The 19,801-nt window shown below is 37.8% G+C and overlaps 1 protein-coding gene across 1 annotated transcript; it reads right to left on the bottom strand.

Annotated features, from left to right (window-relative positions):
* Window positions 1–111: 111 nt before the first annotated feature.
* On the bottom strand, window positions 112–18,244 carry LOC145913816 (uncharacterized). Its single transcript, XM_083001577.1, has 26 exons — window positions 18,003–18,244; window positions 15,265–15,351; window positions 14,683–14,807; window positions 14,100–14,240; window positions 13,294–13,369; window positions 12,738–12,872; window positions 12,029–12,213; window positions 11,289–11,448; window positions 10,382–10,504; window positions 9,700–9,956; window positions 9,054–9,378; window positions 8,440–8,720; window positions 8,095–8,194; window positions 7,958–8,026; window positions 7,423–7,545; window positions 6,888–7,085; window positions 6,434–6,721; window positions 6,021–6,223; window positions 5,020–5,516; window positions 4,699–4,758; window positions 4,336–4,586; window positions 3,681–3,981; window positions 3,102–3,305; window positions 1,740–2,880; window positions 1,173–1,343; window positions 112–778 (listed from the first exon to the last, which is right to left on the bottom strand). Exons 1-26 carry the CDS (start codon window positions 18,201–18,203, stop codon window positions 685–687), a joined length of 5,796 nt encoding a protein of 1,931 aa, XP_082857703.1. The 5' UTR covers window positions 18,204–18,244; the 3' UTR covers window positions 112–684.
* Window positions 18,245–19,801: the final 1,557 nt, after the last annotated feature.

The following is a 19,801-nucleotide window of genomic DNA, read 5'->3' as shown; positions in this document are numbered from 1 at the left end:
CGGGAAATTATAAATATTGACAAATTACGTAGAAGCTCTCACAAGCTAATTTGTGGTCTTGAAACCAGAATTGTGCCCAGATTTCTTGCACAAAACACCACAAACACCAGATCCCAACAGCAACAACGTTTATTGCCAAGACGTCGCGTAGCTCGTATATATTATAACGTTATTATTATTAATATTATCAACAACACGCGTGGCCACCGCGGAGAGGGCCCCGACACAGCTGTTAAGTAGAACGAAGCGCCAACGACCAACGAAAGGGGATAGGAGAGACGCGCTTAAACAACACGAAACACACATGCACGCGCTCCACTAATATAGGACTGCAGCATTGCTACGATTAACACACGCGTGCTACAGGCCAAAAATCGCAAACTGACGTATGGACCTTCGGGAAAAGGAAAGGTCTAGATACGTTCGAGATGAGTTTGGGGTGATTGTCTGACGTCACAAAACCCCCTCTGTGACGTCGTAAACATAGGGTTAGGGAGTTGGGTAGATGTGGGGGTGAAAAAAACAAACAAATGAAAGGAACGATAAAAAACATCTTCGCGAATCCTGCATTCCAAATGCAAACCCAATATGACGAACTTATGACGTAAGCGTGACGACAGAAAGATGACGCGTGTATGGAGTTGGTGGGAAGAGTTTATGCTGATGTAGGTCAGGTCGGGTTCCTCAGTGCGTGGAGAGGTTCTTCTTGAAAGTGACGTCCTTCCAATTGACCGTGATCTTCTTTGGTTTATTGAGAACTGTGGAGTCCATGCAGAATCTGCCACAAGCAACAAGGTAGAAATTTACATGGATTTATCATTAAGAGCATTGGGGCCGGCAACCCTTAACACGTGCGTAAGTTTTGGCAATTGGGATTTACGAGTTCGTATTGCAATACTTTGTGTCCGGGAGGAATGCTTTAAAGTGGTTATCAACAATTCATGTAGCATATTTTGGTATGCGCATACAGGTTGGCACGCGAATTTATCAAATTATTGATATAATTTGTTTACTGAAACTATGGGCCTTTCCACTAGAGAAATAAACTTTTCTCCTTTCTCCGTACGGACTGCGGAAATGAAATGGATAAAAAGTGATTTTTAACGCTCAGAGTAAATTACATGTTTTGCATTAAAATCGTCACAAATGTAATTTTATGAGAATTTTTTCACCTTTTGAAACTCTCAATTTCTTTCTCCGCAGCATCCATCTCGTTTTCGTTCTCAATTTCCTCTCGTGGGAGGAAGACTTGATCCACTCCCACACCCTTCTCTCCTGGAGGAGCGACGTTGGTGGATCTGTTCTTCCTCCTCTGTTTCCGTGTCTTGTTTTTCAAGTTTTCCCTAAAGGAGTCATGTTGAAACGAGGCTGACTTGAAGTTAATGAAAATAATTTCGGCGAGGTTGCATTGATCAATTCTAGATCAAAAACACAACACACTCCTGCAACCCGAAGTGCCGTTCATCGAAGTTAATTGCAGGCAACTTCGCGTGTTGTGGAGCGTGTTTCGAATTTAGGAAATGTGAAAAATATTTTTTCTACTGCGGCCGTGCCGTTTTTAGTTGTACAGGCCTGGTTTATGGGATGCCGAAAAAGTCCACTGTCCACAGGAAAACAGAAACATAGCGTATCAGCGTACTAAGCAATAAGAGCTAAAGAACCAGTGGCAAATTTGTAACGCAATTTAACAAGTTACGACTACTAAGCCAACAGGAATTGGGTAACAAATTTCAACTTACCCTTCATTGTCATTTCCTTTCTCAGGTGTCGAACCTGCGCTGGTATTAACCGCACTGTCACCGTCAACCTGCTGTTCGACTTTTTCTTCAGCTTTTAACTGCTCCGATTCTCCCTGTTCCGACTTATAAGGGAAGTTGATATCCTTCCGCACGACTCCACGCTCCGGGATGTGGATGACGTTCATCATCCGATGGCGTTCATTGACCAACTTCACTGCCTCCCAGTTCACTCTGTTCTTCTCATTCTGATCAACAAGATATTTCCGAGGTCGCTGTCTGAGGACCTTCAGCTCATCCAGCGAGAGCTGACGAGATTGGATGACCCGGGAGGCAGCAATTTCGTCGCTCGGTGACTCTGGATCCACAGGACTGCCGATCATGTTGTTGCTGTTCTGGCTTTGATTCATTGCAGAGGATTCCGCATGGTCTAATTGCTTGTCGACGCTACTTCCCTTGTGAGGGTCAGAATTTACTGAGGATTCTGATTTATCAGAAGTTTTGTGTTTAAGGGGTGGTTTAGTAGATGATCCACTTTTCTTCAGGTTTGCAGCACTGGATGAGGCAGCTTCTGCATCCTGAGACTTGCTTGTGGAAGTTGTTTTGATTTTGACAGATTCCTTCTGTTGATCGGTGGGAGTTGAACTGTCGTCATGAATCTTGAAAGAAGAATCAAAGGAACCTTTTGTCTTCGCTTCTTTTATTTTACTTTTCGGAGCGGGATCTACAGGGGATGAATTCTCCGCAATCTTCTCCTCGGTTGTCAACTCATCGCCTTTCGCTCCTGGCTTCTTTTTCTTCTTCTTTGCATTTTTATCACTTCTACCACCATCAGCTTCTGAAGACGTGATGACAACCTCCCTGGATTCCACGGATTTTTCGTGTAAATTTGAGGAATGATCGACAGATTCAGGCTTGCTTTTATCAATTTCCTTCTTTTGTTTCTGTCGAGCTCGCTTTGCAGATTTCTTGCTTCTTTCCTCGGATGTTCCTTCGATGAAGGAGAGAAGTTCTTCCACTGTACGCTGGGAGTTCACTGCGCGGTTTAGCGATTCAGGGGATCGGGAGGTATGGGATGCAGGGGATGAGGACTCGTGGTGAACGCAATCTCCATTCTCCAGCTTCGGATCATGATCTTTTGGATCTAACAGTGAGAAAAATATATTTTTATGTTGAAGTATTTGGAGCTTAAGAAACATAAAGACGAACAAATGAAAGGAACAGTTACTGGAATTTGTCGCACATCATACCATTTTAAGACAAACACATCTTTTAAATAATTAAATACTGCTTCAATGGTATAGACATATTTCAAAGGAACCTTTGAGAAGATCCTCAACGATTGACCACACACGAGGAACATACCCTTTGATTTGATCAGTTTCTTCCTCAATCTGTCTCTTATCTCCGGGTAATTTTTGCTGGTCGGTGCTTGCTGAGGGCCCCCGTTGCCGAAAAACTCGCAATAACAACAGTTACAGTATTTGTAGTTGGATCCATTCCCCGAACCGTTGTTACCGTTCGTGGTGTTGGTGGAACTGTTCGCTGTGTCAGACGGTCCATGGCCACCTTAAAAAAAATAAATGAAATAACGACCAACACATATGTATATTTCATTGTTGACTCGGGTTTTGTTGGAAAACAAGTTGAAAACATGTTTTATTTTCCTTCGGAGGTTTTCCAAGTCAGTGAAAACAATGAAAACAATAAGAACTGCAGTTTCTCAAACTCTTCTCTAAACACTTTACGGTACGACAACACTATCTTTGAACCTTAATATTTTGTGGTTTCTGGCAAGGAAGAAAATTTAGTAGCAACGGTGGCAAAATCGCAACCATTACATGAAAACGAGGTATTGGAAATCTACAGCGCTTCTATAATATTACCTGAATATTTCATTTCTTCCACGTCATTGTCACATAGAAACAAAATACAAAACCTTACCTGGGCCGTGCGCGTGATGACATTGATCACCAGGTGGCGCGCTAATCGTAGGCGGGTGTTCGGGGTTGTTGGGGACAGAGGGAGCAGGTGGAGGTGCAGGTTTTTTCACGTCGGCCTGACATGAAACGGGGTGAGGAGTTTTGCCTTTAGACAAATCTTTGTCGTTTAGGTCTGGGGGAGTTCGTGTGTTGTCTGTTTGATGTTGGGGTTGGGAGTGGACTTGGGATGGGAAGGCGGCCTGAATCTTCTGGCTCGCTGATAAGGTAACTTTGGTGCTGCTCTGTCCTTTCTGCATGCTCACCTTTACAATAAACGCTGTTTTGTTATCCAGTAATTACGAATGTGCTTCTATCAAAGGATTTGTTGTTTACAAAAACTAACAACACTGAGAGACCAACATACAGAGTCCATATAATGGTATGTTACTTATGCGTTTAAAAGATCTGTACCACAAACTACAGACGAAGGCCTGGGAATCACACGATACACACAAAAAGTTAAGTGAAGTTACTCAAAGCAAGTCCTTTTTGTGTAAGTAATGTGCAACACCACAAAGTATGTGAAACAAATTGTATAATACGTAACTTGATACCAATTAAACACAGAGAACGTTTTGCTATTGTAAACCACAGTTTAAACCAGTTCAACAGGTTACCTGCATGCTCGTCTGAACCACTTGGGAACCAGCGCTCGGACTGACGTTGTTGCTCTGGCTGGGACGACCTTGCTTCGACAACTTGCTCTGCGCCACCAACTTCTTTCGTCGCATAATCTGGGGTTGATTATGTGGGGGCCCCGTTGTCGTCGGAATTCCCCCAGGGTACGGGGTCAGAATGGGGTTCTGTCCAACAGTAACGGGGGCCGCGCTGCTGGCTTGGGACGAAAAGTCGGTAGCGAGGCTGGGAGCTGATTGGAGAGAGAACAAAAGGTCAATGTTTAATTTGTGAATAATGTTTAAACAAACAGTAACTGCAAATTCATAAATTCGCTTTCGCCGTTTATAAAAAATTTGCAGTACCTGCAGAATTGGGGAAGTGCTGTTGAAAAGGGTTGTGTTGCGATGTTGGCAAATGACCAGCTATACAATAAAAGTATTTAAATAAGACAAAGACAATGGATTCACATGAGCACAGGACAGGTTTTGCTTCAACTCCTGTTTGTTCAGTTTTAACACAATGCCTATTCTGACCTGGATTCACATACTTATATCATCCAGACGGGCATAATAAGCGCATAACAAACATAAGTTTTTGTGCATGGAGTGTTCCTTCAAACTGTATTTCATGCTCTGTTACAATTACTACCCTGTGACTTATTCACGAAACATTTGATTGCTCACCTGACATGATCGGAGGGATGAAGAGGTTTCCACCACCACCAGCTTTACCACCCTGAGCTCCGATGCTAAATTGGTTTTCCTTCAGACTCACTGATGTTCCCGGATGGAAGCGGATGGGTTGGACCTGCTGGCTTCCGTGCATCGAGGATGTTTCACTCATAGCGGCCTGCGAGAGTGACGGCATGAACGCGGAAGATGGGATGCTGGTGAAATCTGGAACTTGAGGATAAACAGAAGAGGAGAAATAGTTGATGGTGGATGTGGGAGCGAAAATGGAGGAAGATGCAACAGATTGTTGATCCAAGGATCCGTTCACACTCGGAGCGTGTTTGGTGGTTGTGATGTTAGGAGGAGAGGAAAGAGGGATGTCAAAGGAGCAGGAGGATGAGGAGGAAGTTTGTTGGGAGGTCTGGGAGCTTGCAGATGAAGACATGGTAGTCGTGGAAACAAAGGAGGAGCTGTTTGCCATGGACACGCTGCTGGCTTGAGGAAATAAGCTGCAAAGAAGTGGATATGTTGTAATTGATCCTGCCACGAGGTAAACTGATCAATGAATTTGCATAAATTTCCTCTTTTTTTAGAACTTGTTTGAAAACCAAGTAAAGGTTTTGGTACAATTGCCAATAAACTTTGTTGCCAATAAAAACATGGCTAATGTTTTTTTGGGAACTTTGATTTAATACTTCAAAATATTTGGCACACACCACTTGCATAATGAACCATAGATGTATTTCAAAGGTATATTTCTAACTCCCACCATAATGCAATCCAAGTCAATATCTCATAAAATTGACAATAATTAGTCAACAAAATCTAGTGAACTGCAGACAGTGCAACTGTTTCAGACATCAGGTCTCAATAAAACTGGTTAACTAGATGGGAGAAGACATCAAATTGTGGTGACTTTGCAGCCGTCAATCTGTCGGGCACTGTCAGCTGCCTACTCATTACTATTTGCTCCAAAGCTCATAAATCTATGACATTCGCAGATTAAAACCCACCTCTCATTGGTGCTTTTCGTGAGATAACTGGACGAAGGTATGATGTTTGAGTAAGGAGTTGGCATGGGCCCATTGGCAAATGGTTGTTGCAGAAATCCCTGCAAATTGTTGCCAGATAGAATTTGCTGGATCGCCGACAGGGTTCCAGGGTTCAGTAGATTAGATTTGATAATCGCAGAGGGGTGACCACCATTCAACCACGCCTGTACAAAAGTTTGTGATTAGGATGTGGAAAACCTACTTTTTCTTCTTTAAATCTTGCACGTTTTTACCCCGAAACGAAACTTATTTTTAAAAAGTACAACACGAGTATAATATGTTAAAAACAGTTCTACGTTAAATCTGTAAAACTACAGTATTTTATACTCTAATCTTTCAGAAAATTTAGGCAAATAAGAAAGTAAAATACAAACCGGATGAGCGAGCGTCCATTCCGGCAAGTTCTGAGCCTGGCTCATAGAATTCTTGTCACTGACTCCAGTGGACATTTTTCCAAATATATCCCATTCATTAGACGTCGGAGTTTGGTGGAAGAGATGAGGTGGATCGAGAACAGAGCTCTTTTCCTCCCCTAACTTGTCACTAGGTGGCATGGTTGTGACATCGGACGTGTTTGAGTGATGACTTTCACTTGTGGGGGTTCCCATAGATGGATTTCCCATAGCGGGCAAGCCATACAGGTGGGGGTGAATATGAAGGTCCTGAAAATCACAAAATTTTGGGGTTTTCAATCCTATTGTGTATCATAGATGGAAAACATAAACACAATTTACAAAAACTTCAGCTTCCTCAAGACACAAATTGTTTGCAATGTGGGTATATAAAAGTTTTCCAAGACACCTGGCATTAGTTTCGACTGCAGCTTACCTGTACCGGGTTGTAAAACTGAGAGGGGATCGGGTTGCCACCTGCAACGTCATTAGGGGAATACCCTCCCAGAGAATGAGATGGCTGATTGGATTGCGCAGCGAAGAAACTGACTGCCGCGAGTCGAACACATGAACTACATTCACACTGCCCAGTAGTGTTTCCATCCATGCTAGGCATCAAGTAAGGTTTGGGGTCCTGGTAAAAAGTGTGGTGTCATGTTTTAGTGGGAGGTTTTGGTACAGAAAAACATATAGTTAGTGTGACAGAAATGTGAGCGATACACAGAGATGGAGGTAAAAAAAAGGTTGAAATTAGTTACATATTACTTAGGTATGGAAACTGTCAAAAAAGAGAGGCATTTTTATTTGCTTTTTTGGAAACAGCATTATCCAGCACAGCCGGGATAGCAGAAACGAGTTGTATGCAGAGGATTTGATCACACACGACTATACATCGAAAGTCACTATGATTTTGAACATGTAACGAAGCTGCATGTCATCATGCTTTCAACTCAACTTATCACAAAACTCACAGCAAATGAGGAGAAAGTGTTGTTGATGGTTGCCAGGCACTTGTCACATTTACACATCTGTTCTTCATCTTCCTCTCCATCATACTCATCATCAGCATCTTCATCCACTTCACAATCCTCATCCTTTAAAACAGTTGGGACGTCATACACCTATTTTGTTACAGACCAAATTCTAACCACGCCTAGGCTAATGTTTTAACGGTAAACTGCCAAACTTTTTCCCATAATGAAGGATATTGTTTTCTTAAATTGCCACAAAAATTTGAAGGTAAATCAGTAATTTCCTCAAAGGTTGAGTTCCTTTTCTTATTTCTATTTTTTAACAAAGCCTGAGCTGAAGTTTGTTACAAAAAAAAGAAAAAAAAAACTCCTAAAGTGGCACTACCTTATTTTTTACACATTTTTCCAATTATATATATACTTATTTTTGTATTCAGCAATATTAGAGAATACTTGCAAATAGAAATGTCAAACTAATACAACATAAAACTGAAGAAAAAATTCTCAAGTTTATGAAACACAGTCCAACGCTTACCGCTTTCTGAACTCTTGAACTTTCTCTGTTTTCGCCATCAACATTGTTGCCAGATGATGGGGTTCTTGACTGCATTAAAAAACTGGTTAATTAACCATTAATGTTGTTGTAAATACAGAAAAAAACAAGTAACCAACCTTTGCATCTTGGTCTTTTTTCTGTGTTAAAGATTCGTTGCTACGTTGCGAGCTTCTAGTTTTCCGATGGGTTTTTCTTCTTAGTTTTGTGCTTTTAAACCTTTCAAAATAAATACGATTTATATTAACCAGACCTCTGTTGTACTTGTGATGAAGTACCTTCTACCATGTGCAATGCTGGTAACACATACCAAGTAATGAATATGAGTATATGCTTGCTTAAAAGCATACATGGCTGTACAAGTTGGATATAGCTTACAAATCTTCTTACAAAAAAATGGACAATATACCCACATACTCTTGACATGGATTCATTTTCAATTGCACTTGTCAAAAAAGCCATACTTTGAAATTTTATTCCATCCATAATCCGAAAAGTTAAGAGTGGACGCAGATCCGAACGATGCAGAAGAGGAGGATGACCATGAATCCTTGCATAATCCATCGCTCATCGTGGCACAAGTGCTCGCTGTCATTCTGCAGGTGGAAGAGGAGTTGCAGGAGTTTAATGATGTGGCGTTTTTGTGGGTGCATGTCTTCGTGAGCGTTTCAGATTGCGTTGAGTAGGTTGAGGTTGGAATAGTGGCTGTTGTTGTTGTTGATTCGGCTGGTGATGAGGTTTCTCCCTGTTAAAAAACATTCTCAATTTGAAAATGATGCATGGAGATTGTAATACTCTGCATATTCACATGAATCAAAACTTTTTGTGTGGTCAAATCAAAACACAAACACATTTGACATTAATTAGTTAGTACATGACATAGAATCATGTCACAATCCAGTCAGATATTACCAGATTTAAGTATATTTTATCATGTGTGATATACCTAATTGCATATTACTCACATAAGTGCCAGCTGTTCATGAGTAATTAAAATATCGCGAAAGTATTTTCAACACTTGAAAAACATTTTTAACACTCCTGGTTAAGTACAAACAAAACGAAGGGTAAAAACTACCTTTGGTTGTGACACATTGGGGGCATCTCCGTTATTATCACTGCTGATTGCTGGAGGAGAGAGTGACATGTAGTATTTGTCACGCGGCTCAGTGTCACTCAGGGAATCGCCACCCTTGGAGAAGGGTGGCATTGGCCATTGACACATGCCATCCGCAAAGAGCAGTTCATTGTCTTGGGTGTGGTTCTTTCGAAAATGCTGGAAGTTTCGAGAATAAGCAGCTGCAGACGGGGAGAATAAAGGGATGAAAGGTCGTGGAGGGTTGAGAAATAAGTTGTTTGAAGTTCCGTCGAAATGGAGAAAGGGATTGTGACTGAAGTTGGCACTGAGAAGAAAAACTGTGTTAGAAACAAAATGAACCACTAAATTGTCATAATTGCCATTAACCAAGATGGTTATTATTCTGCACACACAAAAGTGACACAGTTGTAGATGCTTTTTTACAACACAACACCATCAAAAATGTATCATATTAGACACAAAATACAATATAACTGTTCCTCTTTGTGTCAACAGAAACAACAACACAATTTTACATAATATTAAGCTGTTTAATGTTATGTAAACTGTTTCACATGAACACAGTACTATGTCTACAATACAGTTAACAATCAATATACCACTTTATATCCAAACAGTTACCCACCAAGCTTGTGGAGAAGGGGAACCGATGGAATCCAATTCCTCGTCCAAGTCGGAAGGCACAACCAAACTCGGATGTTCGATGATTTTTGGAGGTCCACTGTTGTCTGAACTGTCTTCGAGATCATCAGATGGGACACTAGGTGGCTTTATGTTGCTCAAATAATCCCCATGCAGGTTTGGAAGTAGGAAAGGCTCACAGTCATGGTCATGACGACTTTCTTCTTGGTTTGTTTGATCTTCAACTTTTGTATTCTTTTCCTGTTTGTTTGCAACACAACATTTTACTACTTTGTAGAAAATGTCGATCTTTCTCTTGAAACCATTGCTTTTTTTCTAACTGATGAGGAATTTGTTGAGTTCAGAAAAGGAATTTATCTATTTATGTTCAGTATCATAGATATCCTTACTATTGCCCCCCTTTTATAAATGTTTTATATTTGCAGGATTGACGTGAATGTGGAACTGAAATAACGATGACTAAACAAGATTATATTTTTCCTTCAATGACCTTTTTTGTCGCAATGTAAAAATGGCAAGCAATAATGTTGGAACAAATAAAACATAATGAAAATGAGTATGCACAGCATAACAATTTGCTTTGGATATATACAATAATTGAATATATGGGTTGACTTGCTATTTATTCATATTCTGCTTCATACAAGTTTAACAAATCAACTTACTGCCTGCTGCTCACAATGCGGACAATTCATAGACGGAGTGTGTGGCTTGGCACATGTACACTGTCGTAATGTTAATGACAGTTTGTGATCATGCTGTTGTTGGCTTGTGGTGTTTGGCGAATTCTGAAACAACATAATTTTAAGTTTTTTTTTTGTGATATTGACAAACAATTCCAAAATTGAAGTATTCAAACTGTTTTTTACTGCTCGGCTGAACAACAAAATTGACAACATATATCTGCACATGTGACCAGAAGAGAAAAAATAAATTTTAACACTAAAAATACCATCACAACTAGGTGCAGGCTACATTATTAGGAATTGAAATTAATTAGATAAAGTTGGTATCATTATTATCAACCAAAACATCTGGAATAATAATGGTTAAAATACACTGGGCTATTTTTAAAGCTATTCGATTAATTTCTCGTTGAAGAAAATAACTTTAACAAACAAATCTTCCCGATATATTCAGATAAATTCATGAAAAAAACGAGTAACAGGAAACAGTGGAACAAGCCTCAAGTTGAGGATGTAGCGCCATAATGTTAAATTAGTATGTCGCCTTCACAATGTGTTAAATACAAACACTTTATAAGTTTGATTGTGCTTGACATGCATAAGAGAAATGATATTATAAACTGATGGTAAAATACTAAGTAGATCTTGTGTTGTGCTGCAACGTTACAAAATTATATCTTAGATCATTATTTCCTGTGTGTATGCACGAAGTGATAGCAAATACAATCAGACATTACAAGGGTCTGTTATTGCAAACATCAAACAAACAAATATAAGACATTTGCGATAAAAATATACAACCTGACTTGCACACTTTTATACATACAAATAAGTGGATTTACAAATGGTAATGGAAACCTGGGACACAAAACTGAACAAAACCAACCAGTTGTTCTGTGTAGTTCCAATGGTTGGTGTATTCCTCACAATTTTCTTTTGCCATTCGTTTTGCGTCAACCCTCTCATCATTAAAGTCGTCCATCATTTTTTGAATATCTCTCCACGCCACCGAAACCTGTGTCATCTCCGTGTCGAACTTTAAATACCTGATTGAAGACATTTTTGTAAATCAGCAAGGAGCAGTAAAAGTGCATACAAGCAAGGAGAGGGAAGCAAAATGTGGGACAATTAAAAAAAAAAAACGACATTACCATGACATCGGGCTAAAATAGTCACCATAAAATTACATATTAACTAAATATGCACTTGGACAGCTAAGCAGTATGACAACCTTGCCAAGCACCTTTGTTTTATCACAATCTATGTATAAGCCATTTATATATATATATAAAATAAGGTTCCCTGCATGGTCACATCAATCTGTTTGATAAATAACACAGATAGCTTGTGCACTATGTAGCTAGCCATGTGTGGTTGAAAGGAAATATTTAAACAACACTTGAATGCCTTTTGCCTGTTGGTAATGTTAGGTTTAATTGGGTAAACTAAGGAGGCCTACACTCATACATATGTTGTGTTTTCTTGTAGAAAATCAAACTCTTGTGTGTTAATTAACACTCTGTTTAAAGAATCAAACAAAAACAAACAGATTTTTTTACAAACAGCCTGAGAAGAGAAACTTTCCAAAAACAATGTAAAGTTAAACTGAAAAATGAGTTAACTTACTTGATCAGAGTGTTTGTAAAGATGTTGTTTGACTCTTCGTGTTGATTACTACCGGAGCGAAGTTGAAGGAGAATTTCGTTGAGTGCTCGCTGGATGTAAGCTTCACTGTAAACCATACATTGGAAGAGGTGCATGCTGTGTTGCTCCAACGTAACATTGTTGAAGTGAGATAAATGTTCTTCTTCCTGTAAAGCAATAAACATGATTTTGCATTTGAGTTTGGCAAAACTTGTATGTTACGACGGGTTCCTGAATTTACGCTCCCACGCAAAGCATTGAGTAATTCACAAAGCGATTAGCTTATATGTTTTGGTGTATTAAATGACATTAATCAAATTGGTAGCAATCATAAATATGATGTATCAACTGACAGCTCTTAAAAGAGCTGTCTGAAAGATTGATTTAAAAGTTTTACTCAGCTACTACAGATACGGTATCGATCGACAGCCTACCAGGGTGGCTTGGTTCACCGATCCGGTGTTGTTTATTGTATTTTCATCGGCATATGATGTATCAATGTAACTATTTAGTTAAAAGTAACTGCTTTGAACAAAACAGTGTAGTTGTGTATCAACATTGAGTCGAATACAGCACAAGCTAAAACTGCATGTAAACAATGTTTATATACAGAAACATCATACCAACTTGGGAGGAACTTGAATGCAGGGGAATATCGCTATTGAAAACAGCCATAGAATAATAGACTCACCAACTGTCTGAGAAGAGAAGAGAGTGTCCTTGCCGATGCAAGTAGCCTCCCATACTCCTCAAACATCATGTTTACATATGTGCATGCAAGCTGAGGAGTGTTGAACCCTGTCCGTAGCTGCTTCAGCAACCTCGACTGCAAACAGATCCAACAGTGTTTATTTGTTTTTCTATGTAATTTTTTTTATGTCCCAAATCCTAATACTAAAGTTGTTAGGTGAACGTGAATGCTTCCTTATCAGCCCACAAACGAAAATATAATGAAAGGTGTCATGGGTCAACTAAATGGAAAATGAAAGTGCTTTTCATTGAACCAGGCTAGAAAGGAAGTATTAATTCTAGGTCATGTTTTCTTTATACTTTCTTTCACTTCACATAAAGAAGCAAAAAAAAACAGCCAAACACACAATGTACAGATTCCTTGTGACACTTGACAAACAGGTGAAGTACACAGAAATATTATGTATAATGAATGTTATTTTATTGTGGTCGAATTTTTGTTTGTGAAAATATGCTCCGACAAGCATGTTGTCTTTACGGCCAAACATATCACTCACCTTTACATCATTAACATATTCTCTACTCTGACTTTCAACCCTTTGAAAGAGAAGGTGTGGGTCTTGAGACACAAGACTGCAAAATAAATTATTTAAGTGAGACATTTGCCATGTGTGTGTGTTATTTTAACAGAGAAAACGACGGCAAATGGTTCTCGAAAATGGTCAAAAGGGGTCTACACATTGGCCCTTCAAAAATTATTATAGTGGGATAAAGTACATACACATCCAATATCTATCCAAAACATTGATATATCTTTGACTGCTGTAAGTGCTTTTTTTTTTTTAAAAGATTACAAAAATGACTTTTTATAAATATGGATGCAATCAGAGAGAGGTTTAAATGAAATACTATGCAATGCAGCGGGATCAACACTTTTAACAACCAAGCAAAGTTTTCCAATACATTAACACAAAAAGTCATGGGAGTACTTTGTTATAAGTTGGACACGTTTTGCTGAAAGTGCATGACATTAGCTCAAGGAGTAATAAGCAAAACAAGCATTGGATGAAGATAAGATAATATTTGTCCAAGGCCAACTTAATGCCATTTAAAAACAAATTGCTTCAGCAATTATTCTCCGGGCTATTTTTGAGAAATTTGGCATGAATCTGTGTATTGGTAGTTAAAACCCAAGCTAAATTACTCAAGTACCACACCTGCAAAACTTTGGCGTAGTTGCATCAATACAAAACAACTGGTATCAAATTTTTTTTAGTGTGTTCTGCAATTTACTATTGCTTGTTAGTTACAATTCTTGCAACATTGATTCAAATAAACATAGAGTAATTTTGTCCGCACTTACAGGTTAACATAAGACTTGAATTCATCAGAATCAATCGCAGCCAACACAAGTGGATCGTGATATGCACACCTCACTAGGTGTCGAATCTGCGTCCATGCATGACGCATTTGTGTCTCCAACAATGTCTCTGCTTCAAGACTTCTATGAAAACAAATTGGTATCATATGTGTTAGTGCTCAAGTATATATGTATGATACATACACATTGCTGCATTACAAAACCAGATTATAGTATTGTACAAAAGTAGCATAAACACATTTTTGTTTTGAAGTTTAATGCTAAAAAATGCTTGCTGTAAAGTTTGTAAGCATTAAATATTGTGGACAAATGTGTCCAGATGAGTAAATTTGTTTTATCCAAAGCAATAAACGTAAAAATAATTGAAAAACATGTAAAGAGTGAATTGTTTTGCACAGTATATAAAAAAAAATCAGAATTCAACAATACTTTAACATTAAAAATTATTACAACAATTAGAACACAAACTAATTATTGTGCAACAAAAAGTAATCGAAAACATATACGACAAGAGTGTGAAGGGCTGGAGTTTAGAGAAGTGGTTTCAACAATTATGTGCTCTTACCTTCGGTCAACACACATTTTGCAATCGCATGCTTTAGGACCTTTATATGAGGATGTGGGTGGTGAGAGTGATGCCTGGCTGTTTTTAGCCACAGTTGGCAACACATTAGACTCTGTTGGTGCATTCTGCATGGCAACATAACAGAGTCATCAACTGATAAATATTGACTATGACTTAATATATCTGGGGGATCTAATAGACATGCTACACACATGACATATTGTTACTGGTGCAATAAAACCTAACACACATATCAAACACTCCTATATTTTAAACCATAAATTTACACAAAAACCATTAGAATGCAACAGTGCATGAAATATCATAACTTTGGGATTGTTGCATATCAAAGGTTATGTATTCTCTGCAGTGGAAAAAAAGTATATAATTGTTTTCTTTACAAATAACCAATGTAGTAATGATCAAAAAGTTTTTCCAACACAACGTATAATCAACTTGATTGAAATTGGGCAACAAAAGAGGGTTGTAAGTCACAATGAACAGTTTCTCCTGCCGACAATCCGTTGGCCAACTCAACAATGACAAAAGGACACAATAAAAGTTACAAGAGAAACGCCTTACCCTCTCCTTCACAGGAACGGTGTTTGAGCAGCCTTTGTGACAACGTAGACATCTACTATCACTGTCCACATGAGCTGGGCACTCCACCTGAAAAAGAAAAAGAATTTATAAATACCACTTGACACTGCAGACTCAAAGGTTTATTCTTTAGTTGGCAATTATGCAAACAACATTGGACTTTATACATGATTGTAATATATGTAAAGCAGAATACTTTCATTCAGACATGGTGCAATTGTTTTGCAGCAAAAGAACTTAATAAAAGTCAGTCATTTTGCACTACATATTAATTATCATACAAATGCTGTGGTTAATTATTCAAGGGAAAATAATTGTCTCTCAATAAAGGAATATTAATTGTGTCATGCAATCGCTGGGAGGTTTTAATACAAACCATGCTTGAATAAGGTTTACAGGCACATAACCTGCAGGCTGCAATTACATCTGAGCTATATACAAGCACATAAAAAACAAAAAATCATGGCCGACAACACTTATGCCATGGTTAAACTGTATTGCTAGCAGAGTTATGGTCCCCTAATGTCTCTTGGGCCGACCATACATTCATCATGTAATGGGTTGTGAGTCATTGATTAATAACAGTAGAGAAACAGTACTGCCATATTTATATGTATGTTATTTACGCACAATTGCTTACTTTTACTGACTGATATATATAAATAGTTTACCACGGTTAAGTGGCAATATCAACTGACTGACCAATAGCAAAGGAACTATAGATTCTACTTTTTTCTATATACAGCATGAAGAAATCAAACAAATCCTAACTACTAAATTTATTACAGCTTATCATTGTTACAGTTAATCCATTTAAAAATAACATTAACTGAAAGGGATTGTTTATAGCCTGCTAAAACTGAGAAATATTAGATGAAACCTAGCATGTCATGTTACACAAGCATCTATTCGGAGACTTCAGCTAGAATAAAAGTGCACCAGTTTTGCAGAACAAGTCCTCTGGAATACGTTAAAATGCAAACAAACCCTTAAAGAAAACTAAAACTGACCAATAGCAAAGGAACTATAGGTTCTACTTTTTTCTATATACAGCATGAAGAAATCAAACAAATCCTAACTACTAAATTTATTACAGCTTATTTCACATTGTTACAGTTAATCCATTTAAAAATAACATTAACTGAAAGGGACTGTTCATAGCCTGCTAAAACTGAGAAATATTAGATGAAACCTAGCAGTGTGCAACATCTATATGTTATTGAGCCTAAAATTGGACGACAAAGCAAATATGCCAAGTAACTAAAATCATAACTTTCCCAAAAGAAGGAATATTAAGACACTGGAATTTTGTTATGCCAACAGGTAGATTTGTTGCTCCACATTATAAACACGTTATATAATATTTTTATAATTTCATTGACAGTGGCACACATTTTCAATACCTTAACTATCCTTAACTATGATGTCATACTCTTACTATGACATAACACACATTTGTATCAATTATGATCACAAATATTTTTTGATAGATAAGCTTACATTAAACTTTAATACAAACAAAATAGCCAATGAAATGGTTGAGAACTTCATGCTACACACGTTTCAATTGTTATACTACAGTCATTTTCAGTGTAAAATGAAGGCGAACCAGCAAAATGGTGCAATGAAGTTGCGATAAGTAAAAAAGAGTTGCCTGTGGAAGTGATAAAAACACTGAGCACGATAAAAAATTAAAAATATTATAAAATACACAACTGCCAAGGGAGGTTGATAAGTTACAATGTCGCATTGGCTATTTTGTTTGTATAAAGGATATAAAAAAAACGTCAGTTATGTTCCTACATTAAACTTATTTTCCCCTTGTTAACATGGGACTTAAATTGACATTCATACTACCGGTGTAGAGCAACATAAATTCCTTAATTGGGCAGCATGCAGCAGAGTTTGGACATTGCTCAAATACTTTCCTTTGTTTGAGGACACATTTGTTACATTTAATGCTACACATACATTGAATGATCAGAATTTGTAAAATATTTTAAGGGTGTTCCCTTTCTTGAGCCCAAAATGTGTGTTTTAACTAACAGGAACCAACAAAAAGGGTGGGACAAGTTAAGCAGAATACATATATATATTTTAAAATATAGCTGCATGCTTCATGTTATATCCAACATATTTATATTTTTTTAACTGCTTTTGTAGCAGTTAGCCTAACATTGTAAGGCATTAAAATGAGTAACAAACATTATGAGATTTGTGTATCTGTATACAAACTACTTATCTGCTATCTTATCTACTATACAAGCCAATGTTGAGTGTGTCATAATCAGCACAAAAATAGGATATTTACTCTACAGTTACAATGCTTGTGCCAGCTTTCAAATGACATGACTACTAATGATATTTATATATAAAAAATTGACATTTGGTCTTCCAAAAATTGAACAGACTAATATCCCCTTCTTAAACATCACAAACTAGATTAAAGTACTTGCAAGTAGAATGTCTTACATTAGGTCTATATAATATAATAGGTAATACAACCCCATCATAACATGCACACAACATGTTGTCATAAAGAACCCAAAATATTATTGAATTACTTTTAATACAAAAATGTGGGTCACTGATTTTTAGTCATCATTAGTATGATGGAAACACCTCTAATTTATACAAAGGTCTTGGCCCTGTCCAGGTAAGTGTGGTCCTGACAAAAATTAAAATCATTTGCAAATGTTGATTTGTAATTCTCAACTTGCCTCTTGATCATTCTTTGTATCACAGACATGACCATTAGTCAGGACAACAGTGCTACTAGCATCGGCCACTTGATCTTCAGGTTTAAGCTTCATAATATCCAAGCTAGTATCCCCTGGATGCGTTGTGCTTTCGCTATCTCCGCCAGTGTGTCCTGCTTTTGTTTTGCGCCGCTTACTTTGCTTGTTATTGGCAATACTCATGTCATGTTACACAAGCATCTATTCGGAGACTTCAGCTACAATAAAAGTGCACCAGTTTTGCAGAACAAGTCCTCTGGAATACGTTAAAATGCAAACAAACCCTTAAAGAAAACTAAACCATTCGTAAAGCAACGACGTTAAAAATAGAAAAGAAAATTGCACCTCAATCAGTGTGATCGGACATTTTCATGAACGAGTTAATTTCTATGTCAGCTTTTCATTGTGGAAATTGAAATTTAGGAACATATTTAACATTTCAAAGACATTTATTTAACCGGAAAACAAGTTTAGATGAATTTACGAGCGCAATTTTTGGTTCATTTACTATGTACATTGTTTTATTATTTTTAGGTTTAAAAGTATTCAACTTTAAAAGTGTAGAGGGACCTTGTTGAATTTACAAGCAAATATGTCAGATGAAAATGCTTTTTACCAAATTTAGGTTTAAAGCAAAAGTTTTTAATGCGAACTTTTATTACCCTTTTTGGTAAATATTCACTCATGCTTGAAATAATCACTCATGCGGAACACAAAAAATCTTGTCAAGTTTTTATATGTTTGTTGCCGCAACAATATTCAATGTGACTTAGTGGGCGCAATAAAAAGCGCACACCAAAGCCAAGTAGCTGTCTATCGCTCTAGTTGCCGCTAACTCCCGACGTTTTTCTTTGCCTAAGCATAAATTTTCGTTTTTGGTGCATGCTGGCAGGTATACATTCCTCGATCATTTCTGCTTTGCCTAAACGTAAAAGGAATAACCGCTGCACAAATGCGTTTTGATGAATCGCTTCAATCAAAAACAAATGTATGTTTGCCAATCTCCACCTGTAGCATTGTGATGTTAGACTCACTGGTGGCGCGATGTCGGAACTGCAACGAAGGACCATGATTGCCGGAAAAATGCTATTACGACGGGACATATGTGGATCAGTTTATGCGCCCTGGCTGTGTCTCTGTGTAATGAAACTTTTCTAATTGCTGTGAAAAAAATACATTTGAAGCAGCATTTCACATGTGCCAATTTTAAATACATTTCGTTTGACCATTTTACGTTGGTAGTTTCAAGATCTGCGAAAAAATGAGATGGCCAACGTAAATGGAAATGCTATTACACCGAAACACAGCCAGGCCGCAAAATCTAATCCACATAAGTCTATGTAACATAGAAAACTGTGCGAATGTCAACGGTCAAGTGGCGACAAAGCAATCATCTGTCATGTTTGGTTATGAATTCAAATTTAAATACAATAATTAATTACACAGTTTATGATTGATTGGATTTCCATTATACATAGACTTGTTTGTGGATCGGGATTTGTGACCAAGCTGTGTCCCGGTGTTTTAGCATTTTCCAACTCAAAATTATGAGAAATAGTATGTTAAATTGAAGCTTGAATTACTGAAAATTACTGTAAAAGACAGCGAGCAGTTCCAGCGTGGAAAAAAAACTTTTGCGTTGGCTGGGTATAAATAGCTGTGGTACATTTCTTTAGAAAGCTGTCTGCTATGGTCGCTGTTTTTACCTATTGATAGAAATACTTGGAGTTGATCATACGGAATAGAAAAGCCATGATTAGCATATCAGCTTCGGCTTTCCT

This window comes from Ascidia mentula, chromosome 1, assembly GCF_947561715.1.
Source record: "Ascidia mentula chromosome 1, kaAscMent1.1, whole genome shotgun sequence".
NCBI classification, from domain to species: Eukaryota; Metazoa; Chordata; class Ascidiacea; order Phlebobranchia; family Ascidiidae; genus Ascidia; species Ascidia mentula.
This window is presented reverse-complemented; position numbering and strand designations above follow the sequence as displayed.